This window comes from Pundamilia nyererei, unplaced genomic scaffold (genome assembly GCF_000239375.1).
Source record: "Pundamilia nyererei isolate P.nyererei 1_Seehausen unplaced genomic scaffold, PunNye1.0 scaffold00360, whole genome shotgun sequence".
In the NCBI taxonomy this organism is placed as follows: domain Eukaryota; kingdom Metazoa; phylum Chordata; class Actinopteri; order Cichliformes; family Cichlidae; genus Pundamilia; species Pundamilia nyererei.
In genome coordinates, this window is record NW_005187761.1 from 51,078 (window position 1) to 63,203 (window position 12,126).

The following is a 12,126-nucleotide window of genomic DNA, read 5'->3' on the forward strand; positions in this document are numbered from 1 at the left end:
CCCCCCCCACACACACACACACACACATTAAGGATCGTGTATTGACATAAAACTGTTGTCGGAATCATACTGAATTTCACCAGAGAAACACACGCACATATCGAGAGAGAGAGAGAGTATGCATTGTATGCAAACAGCTACCAAACAGCCATCATAATTCATCATACAATGAGAACAGGACAAATTGACAATGACTAATTAATATTAAAACCTGTAACATAATGTGTTGTTTGGAGTTTAGTCTGTTACTGTTATTATTTTTACCATTTCTTCTTGGAGCAACTGTAATCCACATTATTTCCTTAGGGATTAATAAAGTATTCTGATTGTTTCAGGATGACCTGCCATTATCCAATGACACATCTGCTTACCTGTATCTTTTGCTCGTTCCTCCTTTTCTTCTTTTCTATTTTTTCTAAACTGAGCACCTGATGGCTTTGAACTTTTCTTGTCCATCTTCCATTGGTTTTAATTTTGCACTCCAGTATGAACACAAATCCCCCATATCGAGGATCATCACAATTAACCTAATAGACCTATACGTTAGTTCACAGATTGACTTTGTCTAAGGTGTATTTCTGGGATTTCACACAACCCAGGATTCAAATCATGAATACATAATGGGCTTGGATTTACAACATTATGAATGAAATGTGCTCTACTTGGAAGCAGCAGGGCCCCTCCCCTTTCGACGGGTTGTGTGTGAGACTTTAAATCATCAAACTGTAAAATATAAATTTTAAATTGTTATTGATCCCTTTACCCTGAGTCCTAAAGTGTATATTTATTTTCTTACTCTTCTTATATATATTGTTTGTTTACTTGCACTGCTGTAACTGAAGCCTACTGTACTGTATGTAGCGGAGATGACAAAGTTTTACTTTGACTTCAGCAGCGAGCAGGCGCACCGAGGGCTCTCGCGCTCACTGTTCACGTACAGAATTTCGAAAAAACATTGGTGCAAATTATAAGTCTGTATCATAATGTCTGGTGTTTTCGTGTTTGTTGGGTTGTTTTTATTTTGCGAGTTGGTTATTAGATGCTGCTCCAGCCAGCCAGAGAATCCCCCGCCGCCCCGCCCTCTCCTCCCTGTGCCGCAAGCACCAGGCGCACCTCGCAAACGGAGGGTGCCCTTACTCCCAGCAAATGGGAATAAGGGCATGGGTGCCTATGCCATTCCTAATATGCGCTGGCATGACGTCGGGGCAGCATGAATACGAGCAATGATCTGGCAAACAGATTTACATTTGTTTTTTTTCAGTGAGTCTGACATATCAAATGACAAATCGACTATAGTGCTCGCAGTCACACCTAATGAAATTCAATCCAATCCAAATAAAACCAAACTACCCAGACAGCAACACTGTTACACTTGCCATTATTTCAATTTATATAATTTATAGGGCATGGAATAAAAGGGCATCATCTCACAACAATGTGCTTTAAAAGCTCTAAAGTTTGTCCCTATTACTTGAATAGAACATAAAAGTTCATTTCGCCTGAATTTGGAAGCTTGTTCCCCAGATTTGCCTTTAAAAGGTCGACTTAACACCTAATATTTACGTTTTTCTAACTGTTGGCTGTGAATCTGGTTACTCTAGCTTTGGATGGTGCTCTTCAAAGAACAGCATCAATGGGCTATGACAGCCTCTAGCTAGCTTTAAGCCTCAGCTGGCTTCCAAACACGCACAATATACAGCATAGCCTCAGCTAGCTCAACTTGTCCCAGCAGCTAATCCAAGGCTGAGCAGTGTCCCCAAGGTTCAGAGGGACACACAAGCTGTCAGACTCAATGCAAATCACACACGCCGACACTGACTGAATGTTACTAACACAACAATGGATTCTGGCCAGCACATCCCAGTTACCATCAACTAAATGAGAAAATGTGTCTAAACTAAAACATGACTCATAAACATGATGTGGGGAAGCTCACCTGTTTTAAGGGGCGAGGATGAGCCTGAAACCTTCTCCTGCCAACTGTACTTCTTACCAAGGGAGTTGTTGTTTAACGTGTCCTGAAAAAAGAAGAAGAGGAAGGAAGTTGAGAGAAGGAACAACAGATGGATAAAAGAGGAACAGAGATGGGTTTGCTCACTGAATTCTGGATCCTGACACAACATATACAACTTCTCTGTGTGTGAGTGTGTGTGTCTCTCTCTTCTCTCTCATTTTACATACACACATGCACACACAAACCTTTTATTCTGTTGAATGAGCAGGAACTCTTTTGTCCATGCTCCGTGGTGTGCATTTAAAGGGACCTGACATTTACACAAGCCACTGGGAAACACACTCACGCAGTCAGACAGCCTCTTTAGGCTGTTTTGGGGGGTAATTGCTGATTGAAGTCATGAAACTTGTGAGGTTTCCTTTCTTTCTATACATTTCTAAATATGGAAATCAAGAAAGAATAAAAGCAAAATCAACCTTGTTACAAAAATCTATAGAACATCTTTGTGGTATCTATATGACACTTTCATTTATAAGTACAGAAAAAGAGAGGTTGCTGATCATTGTCACTGATGAAAGGAGTCATTTAAAGAGCAGCTTATCAGTGATTGGTGAACAGATCATAAAGGGTGTGGCTGCTCACAGTGACATCTCTGCTGAGTGCAATTAAATACAACTCAGTGCATCCAGTCCACACCCACAATCAGTCACAACACAGTGACTGAAACACTTCTCAGCATGATATTAAAGTTGTTCTTAAGCCATGTTTTAATCTCTTTTTAAAATATATGTATAAAAATGCAGCAACCAATAAACTAATTGATCATGGCATCTAGAATAGGCCGAAGAAGCCAGCAGTGTTTCCAGAAAATTTGGCATTTAGCCACCAAATAGGTTTTAAAAGGAATTATTCAAAACCTGCCAAACACGCTTATGAATCTAATCATTATCACGACTGATATATTTTGTGACTCAGTGGCTTATTTTAACGGCTTCCACAGAAAGACTATGGTTTAACACTCAGTTGTAGATAACAGAAGAGTTAAACAGAGATTTTAACAGATGGAGAGCTGGAAACTCCTGTGACGACAGCACGCACAAAATAACATCTTTTCCTCCTCCGTCCACCCACTACGTGTGACTCACTTTTCCATCTACGTGTACCAGGCGGAGACAGGGCTGTTGCCATGGTAAAGAGTGAATCAGCAGGTAGGAAACAACTGCATATATCTGAGGAGTCAGATAGAGTCCATGACTAAAATCTGTGTGAATTTGATACAACAGAACACAAGCTTGCCAAGTTGAAGTGTTTGGAGACCTCAGAAGCTGAATGAATGAGATGGGGCGCCTTAATTGACAGCTGTCTCAGCCTATCACAGCTGCATCTTGTGTCACCCTGCCATATTTGGATTTTCTGCATGAATTTCATTGCAAATTGAGCTAGCTATTAAAACCAGGTCAGCTTGAAACTTTATAAATCAATTTTAAATGACAACATGCTACTTGTTCTTGCTGGTATCTAAGCAGACCTTCCTTATAGTCACACTGCCACACAAACACACATGCACTTCAACATATGGAGCATGCCCGATAAGTAATTAGAGTTAGATTAATCCTTTCTCGGAGGGACATCTGTCTCTCTGCCCACTGAATCACTTCAATTGGGAAGCAAAAGTGGAGACAGTCTGTAAAGCAGCACCCTCCTCAGTACTGCAAAAGATTTATTATACTGTGCATCTTTGACTACTCGATATTTCAAATACTATAACAACTAAAAGGTGGACAGAATCAGAACTGGTTATTCATTTTAAAATGGGTAAAGAAAACTAATTTTACCTCATTTATTTGACCACTGCACAAGGAAAAAGGTTTTTAATGATGAAATTCAACCTCTTAACAGTCTGACTCGATGTGGCACTATTGACATTACTGGATTAAAAAATACTGCTTTTGAAAAAACCCTCAGTGTGTTAACGCTGATCAGAGATGCTTTTGTTCAGACATGGGACTCGCTGCAAAACGATGCAGAGCAAATATGCCGTATACTTTTGCATTTCTGCACACTCATTGACCTGGAAACAGTCGCCCAGTGTACACAACCTACGCCTCTTCTAACAATTCAAGGTCTGAGAAAAAATATTAATGACTGGAAATCATCCTAAATCTTCTGTCTCATTCCTGCTGTGTAAGGATGCACACTGTGAAAGTCTTCACTGTCACCTCTGCCTCAACTGATTTAGCCATGCTGTCTCAATAACAGAACCATACTTTAATAAATCTACTTCAGCGATGACAGATCAGTTATTTTTTTTATAATGCCATGTGATCTTCTCAATCTATCAATTTTGATGGTATTTCAGACACAGATTTTGTTTTGTGTTTCGTTTTACTAAAACATAATATTACCCCGATTTCCTTGATCACACCTGATGATATTTTTTATGACCAAAAAGTATTTAAAATAATAAGTATTTAAGTAAAAACGCGACACCCGCAACTGCTAATGAATTTATCTGGTATAAAATGCAGCCTGTTGATCTGTGTCTTCACTTTCATTGCATGTATTAAACTTTTTAAAGAAACCTCAACAGTAAAGTATTTCAGCACTGGTTTAGATGTTTTTTTTCTAGTTGCTGTATAAAAGGTAAAAATGAACAGTGCTGGAATAGACAAGAAGATTTCCCCAGTTGAAACATAACTGAGACCAATTACTTCCTTTATACTTTTCAGTTTTGACAGCTCAAACAACCTACAGGAACAAAGCGGAGCACTGAGCAGAGCAGACTTTGCTTCCAGATCAAGTGCAAAGCAAAGGCAAATAGGCTGTAGACGCTTGGCTGATCACGCTGACTGCCTGCACTCAAGGAGGCCAAACTCAATCACTGTATACATTACTATGTAGATAGAGGTAGTTCTACACTTCAGTGAATCAAAGGAAATATTTCTAGAATTCAAATGTAAACATGAATAAAATGATTTAATTTGTTTTCTTGAATGACATGGTTTTGCCTTTTTTCTCTCAAGTTAATTCCATCACATTAACAAGTCATGGCAACAAATCCTTTATTATCTGAATTAACAGTGTAATGTATCATGTAACATTATTTCTGACTCTTTAGCCCATTTTATAGTATTTTGTTCGGTTATAAGGCAAAGTAACTGTATTGTTCATCCAACCATATTCTCTGAAGCTCTTTTCACCTAACAAGTTCTAATCCACTCACTACATGCTACTTTTCCTTCCCAGAACTGAAAGAAACATCAGTGACGCTTGTGCAGGTGTTGAAACATCTCCTGGAGCTAGCTAAAGGTTTTGATTTTGTGCACATTAGATGTGTTTAATTTGAACTTGGACACTGTCCTCAAGTCAAGAAGATCAACGTATTAGCAAGAGGCTATAATGATGAATGTCCTGGCCTAGTAATCATTACGGATATAAAGGAGGGAGTCAAGAAAACAATAAGATGAGGACCTCAACTTCAAGTAACTCAATAAGTAATTATTAACAAACTACAAACACTATCTGAACCAAATCAGTTCATACTTTAACCATGACAACCAAGGCTTTTATAACCTTTTGATCCAAGTCATAATGTTTTCCTTATCTGAACAAAGTACTTCAGCCCTCATCACTATCTTTCACTCTGATGTCTACCACCTACTCAAACCATAACTATACCACTGTCATTATCAAAACTTAATTAGCAGATTGTAATGCTCAATTTTTAATTCATAGGGTTTACTGAACAAAAAAAGAAAAATCTAAATGTGTGCTCTATAGTGCAAATCCATTTTTTAAACACACCTTCACTGTCGCAGTAAACCCGAACATGGTTGTACACATTTGTATGGCTACACCGCTGCTCTTTATCGATACTTTACATTTTTTAGTTCCCATTCCAAAACTAAAGCCTAAAACTACCCTAAAATGTCTTCCTTCTTAGTGCTGGTCCTCACTTAGATTGATTTACATGGACACACACACACAGACACACACAGACACGAATGGTCACGAGCTCAAGCGCCATTGAAGCAAACAGAGACGGGCACCAATAGAAAAAAAGAAATGACAGTTGAGGCTATTGTTCAGTGGAGAAAACACATCCTGTCAGAGAAGCAATTGTAGTGAATCCAGTGGTGATGTCAAGTAGGTTATCCAGTTATATTTACAATTTCAAACATAATATTTGTGTGAGAAGAGGCTCCAATATAGGTGGAGTGAAAAAACACTGAAAGAAAAACACTGAAACATTCCCACAGTCCTCCAGAATTACTCATCAATATTTGTCCACCTGCCACAAACTGTTTAACTGTGTGAGTGAATGTGTGTGTGTGTGAGAGAGCGAGAGGATAAGGTTAATTCAGGCTATACCTGTGTGCGTGGCACGATTGGGAAGAGGTTAAGGGTCGTGGGTCTCTTGGGCCGGTAAGTATCCATGGTAACAGGTGCTGCAGGGTCCTTGGTGACTGGCGGAGTTGAAATTGCAGACGCCTTCGAGGATTCTTTGTCACCGCGGTAACCGTCAGCACCATCGATGAGGTCCAAATGCAGCATCTCTGCCTGAAGCTGGCCGACTGCTCCTAGCTCCGCCTTCCCCGACATGCTATTGGTTCCTCGTCTCACACGGCTCTGCGGGGATTGGAATAAGCCCGACATCAGTCAAGACAGGGAAGAGAGAGAGAGAGGAAGACAGTGAGAGAGTGTGTATGTGGATGGGATGAGGAGATTTAGCTGGCCAATTGGAAGCAACTCTGTCTTCAACAGGAACACATTCACTGCCAACACACAGTGCCGTTTAAAGCTGAGACGGACTATTTCTAGCATCAAGCTTTTCTACCTGACAGAATTTACCTGCAGTAATGAGGTTAGAGTAAAAACTCAATCTGCTCTGCTATTTCTCATTTTATCTTTCTACTTTTAAAGCTTAGAAACCTATTCTATTAAGAAAATTAGTACAAAAAATTTCAAAACAAATTCATGATATTGACCCTGGAAACAGGAAATTGTTAAAAATATTCACGCCCCCAAAAAGAAACAGATATAATACCTCTGGCCTTTCGTGCAGCACTGCAATTGAATCAATTTGTTAATTGCTTTGATGATGAAACCTCTCAAAATCGATGACTCCGTAAGGCTAAACAATCAATTCATAAAACAAGAGTTGGAAAATTAGGCACATTTATTTACTCTAACGCTAATCATACACAGTGTGCAAGATATGAGTTTGTTGGCAAAAAAAGAAGAAGAGATTCACTGCTGCTGAAACAACACACAAGCAAAGCATTTGAGAGACAGTAAGTCAGAGGGCACTGGGACAGTACAGTCTGCTTCACTTATCATCACTATCCCTGCAGCTACACATACAAAACAGACACACACACACAGCACATGGTAAGTCGTTGTTAAGCCTATTATAGTCTTTAGTGCTCTCTGTTTGCCTCACATACAGAAAAACCTGTAAAAAAACAAATGCAAATAAAACAAGAACATGAACAATGGTGAGCAACTGTTTTGGAGGTCTGCCACCTTCTACAGCACAATCAGAAAAAAAAAGTTATTTAGAGTTATTTAAAGTTATAAATCTAAAATAATCTATTTCGTTTTTACAATTTGAGAGACATGAGCAAAAAAACAAAAAAAAAACAAAAACAGTATAGTTGCTCTAGAACTAAAACCTAATTAAACTTAATGCTATAACATTTATTTTTGATACTGAGTAATATAGTATTATCAAACCTTTATTTATATATTCATTTTTGTTTGTTCATTTGTTTTGTCAGTTTTAGCATCTATAAAATTTAGTTTGGATCCAAGTCATATTCTTTTTAAACATCTGTGCTAGTCCTGATTAAAGTTAACAGTGTTTTCTCTAGGCTGACTGTGGGGTGAGGCTGCAGTATTGGATCGCCCCCTCAAGGCTATGGTAGGAGAAACACTGGTGTAATTCTCAGCTGCCATACAAAACACAGTCACCTTAAACTATTTTAGGAAACAAACCTCACAAAGGAAACTGTGAGGAAGAGAAAAAAAACCCCATAATTTAATAAGCTACTGTTCTGTAAATACTTCATACACCGAGAAATCACAAGTACCAGGAATGTATTATAACCAATATCATAAAGATTTAAACCTTTGTTGTAACAGACAGCACTCCTATTAACCGAATTTACTTGCTACAGACTGTAAGGTAACAGTTGCTGAATGGAATGGAGGTTAATTCATTTCTGTTGGCTAAGTGTTGCCTTCAAGCACATTTGTATGCAGTGAGACACTCATCCCAGATATCCAGAGGTCTCTCACTCCCAACAAAGAAAGAAGCCTGCCTGTCTTTGAAATAGGACTGCTATAATGGTTTGCTGAACAGCCAAAAGCTAAAGTGGAAAATGTTCATCTAATTGCATTCATACTCAGTCCACATTTATTAGACTTATATGGTTTAGTCATTTACCCATACAACTGTTTTGAATCAAAACGAGGGCAAAAGCAAGAATAAAAGATCCTTTAAAAATACAGACATAAGCCAAACACAAAGATTGTCAAGATGCAGATATTAACTGTATATGGAGATCGGTTGTTTACTGCCAAGTATATATCAGACCATGGATTACTTTCAAAGATGATACAAGAAAGGACTGACACCAACATGTAAAAATTTAAAAATATATATATTTTCCATAATCTTAGATTGCAGACAATCATGAATTCTATGTTTGGAGGGTGAGTTTACATGTAATCTCTACTAGAGGTGCTTTTATTATTTAGTCAGCTTGATGCCAGCTGTCGTAGATGGGATGGTTGCATGTCTAATATGCTGACAATAAGTAACTGCAACAATATTTGGAATAAGCATGTTTATATACATTTACATGTGACAGAGCCATGACTTAAGTTCATGGGAAGAGGCTTGAAGTGAGGAGGAAGAGGATATCATTGTCTTTTTTCCTATGTGTTTTCACACACATAGTGAAAACACATAAATAAATCAATAAAACATAGGTACGACCCTTCATATCTTATGTCTGAAGTTGCAGCCATGAATTAAAATGTTCCTCCCTGCAACTTGAACACCTACAAGTTTTCTTCCCTTCCATCTTTGGCATGCTACATATGTCTCCAGCCACATACATAAAATGTGATTAGACAGAACATCCATGTCCATCTCCACAACTGTGGCTGGGCAACCTGATGGCTTACAGCTCTTATAGTGTTACTAGATTAATTCTTTATTTGTGAGAATGCATCAATTTGTTGGAAGACACAGTCACACCTTATTCAATGTATATTTATGAGTATAATTCTTTTTTAATGCCTGACTATATCTTTAATCCTTTTTTGATCATCCTGTATAGCAGGGATCAGGCACAGGGGGGATTGGGACTGCTGTTGAAGGTCACTCCAAGATAATATTAATACTGAGCAGATCTGAGATCAGTTTATTGGTGTGGCCCTCCACAACAGGTCCAGTTTCTCATGTGACCTCCTCAGTTAATTAATTGCCCACTCCTGCTACATAGCTATCTGTATGCTTATCTACCTTTCCATCCTCTTATCCACTTAATAATCTTGCATCAATCTATTATCCACCCATTTATCAAGCATCCAGCAGTCTAATGTTCTATATTCGATTCTTGTTCATTCATCCATCCATTTCAGTCTAGCTGGCATTTATCCCATCCCATCTATATACCACCTTTCATCATTCAGTCTAACAGTTATACTGTTTATAAATAACTGATGTTGTTGATGTCTTAAACCTGTGTTTTTTTCACAGCAGAGATTATGGGAAAATGATGCTTTTTTTTTTTAAATACAGTTTGATGTCAATTTTGTAAACTATGGATAGACTTATAGTAATACCGGTGATCAAGAAGGGCACAGTTTGCGGCCTGCAGCCTTCGCTGCCTCTTCTTCCCAGCTAGTGTTGTCATGGTCACTACTGTTCATCGTTCATATGCAGTCATGATTTATCCAGCTATCTATTCCTTAAACAATCCAATTATCAATTGGTCATCTTTAATCTACAGCCATATCCAACCAACCATTTACACACACTGAAAACACCTGTAAGTGGCATGTGATGAGCAGTGAGTTTGTGTTGTAGGGCAGCAATGTCATGTCAGTGTCTGTCTGTGTCTAATAACAACAATCCTCCAACCAATATTTTTCTTTTGTCTACCCCCACTCTCCTTCACTTCACCTTTTCACCTGCTAAAAATCAATGCCTCCTAATGGAGCCTGCAAATGCTCTTCTCCTCTTCTTGTTTATGATGAGAAATTATTACTGGACTCTGAAGAGCCCTGCCCCCTGTTGCTAGGAGACAAGGGGATCAGTGACTAAGGAAATGATGCTGCCTTGAAGACGTGATGCTCTTCTTTCTCCCAATCAGAGCAGCCGGAGCAGGGAAAACACAAGGAAAGACTGAAAATGTCAAATCACCCCAAACGTACTGCTCAGCTGCAAACCGAATGCCAGAAAAATAAAATATAGAAAGAGAACATTTGAACCACGCCGACTTTGAAAGGACCTGTATGTGTTTGTCAAATCCAGAGTTTTGGCTTCACTCTGCTCTTATAAAATCCAGTAAAGTATTGCATTTTATTTCATTTTTATTAATGAACGAGCAGATATAGATATAGATATCTACAGTATATATATATCAATTTGGCTTAAATGAATCATGCAGGAGAGGGTCGGGCCTTGTAAGTGTCTGTTCATGTCAATGGGAGTACATAAAGGTAAGCACAAGGCTGAATATCAGAACACTGCTGTCATATCAGTTGCTCTTTATTAACAGTAGCAGAGCCAAACAGGGCTTCTCCTGTTTCTGTTTGCATTGATGAAGCAGCTTCCTCTCCACTGTTACCATGTGTGGATGAGATGACGTGAGCGGTATCCATGGGGGCAGTGTGCGTGTGTGTGTTTGTGTGTGTATAAGTGCCAACACTGCATGTATTTTCAGCTTTGACATGTGCAGTAGGTGAGAGAAACACTGTTGCCATGGAAATGGGTCTGCTTCTCCACTGGTGTTTTGCTAGACCCTCTTTCACTCCCTCTCTCTCTCATTGCTCCATTTATTTTCTATTGCTTCCGTCCTCACTCTCCCTCAGTATATCACTCTCCTTCTACCCTTCTGGATTAAGGGGATCTGTTTCACTGATACTTATTTATACTATTTATACAGGTTCACCTTTAAAACATTTTTATGGGCACCTTATATTTTAAGACAATACTGTTGAAGTGCATTGCAGTGCATTACAAATATCAGTAATTGAAATAACACACAAGGGACATGACACCTTTTTATGAAGTTCAATAGCTCAGATTTTTCCAACTTTCTCTAAAAGGTTTTTCTCTTTTTGTTTCTGTAAAATAAAAAAATAAATCATTTCAAATATTTACATTAAGCAAGTGAATTTAATATAAATAAAGCAGAATCTAGCCATAATACAAAGCCTTGATTCTCCGTGTGTGGTAAATCTGTGTGTAGATGCTGCTTTTGTGTGTTTTTGCAGTCACTTAAATGTAACTGGCCATCCTATCTGACTCCACCCTGACATACGACATTTCAGCCATCCACACACAGCAAATGACTCCTAATCAAATCCATTCACCCTTACACTTGGGCATGAAAGCACTTCCCTTTCTCTCTCACTGATTTTTATAATGCATGTTGTCACTTTATGTCTCTCAGAAGCACTAAATATCTTTAAGTCTCATTCTGGACATCAGCTGCTCTCCATTAACCCTTCAAGAACCCTTCACCATAGCCAGGTGCACACTAATTTAGATAAAAGCCCATTTTCTCTGTCTTCTTCAACAGAAGCTTCTTAACTGTGGAATAACAAGTGACTTTTGTTTCATGTTTGTGTGTTCACCACAAAAATGAATCAAAGAATCTATTTATTTACATTGTCATAAGAGCAAAAGAAGCAGAAGTTTTGTTTGAGAAGAACATTTTGGGATAAAAGCACCTAAATAGTCTAACATGTTTTTAAGAACAGTCTCAAGACCCACCTTTTTAATTTAGCTTTTACTTAGCGTTTATTTATTTTATGCTTATTTATTCTATCCTGTTATTCTATTATTAATTTAGGATTTACCTAATATTTGCTTGATTTTATTCTTATTCATTTTTTAATCTTCTTATTCTATTTATATTTATATTGTATCC

The 12,126-nt window shown here is 38.2% G+C and overlaps 1 protein-coding gene across 2 annotated transcripts in view; it reads right to left on the reverse strand.

Annotated features, from left to right (window-relative positions):
• mapk8ip1b (mitogen-activated protein kinase 8 interacting protein 1b) overlaps positions 1–12,126 on the reverse strand; it is a 53,987-nt gene that overhangs the window by 14,152 nt on the left and 27,709 nt on the right. For both annotated transcript variants that reach the window (XM_005752434.1, XM_005752435.1), the window contains exons 3-4: positions 6,326–6,583; positions 1,937–2,018 (exon numbers count right to left, since the gene is read on the reverse strand). In XM_005752434.1, the coding sequence (XP_005752491.1) occupies positions 1,937–2,018; positions 6,326–6,583 (340 nt within the window). The remainder of the gene's footprint in view (positions 1–1,936; positions 2,019–6,325; positions 6,584–12,126) is intronic.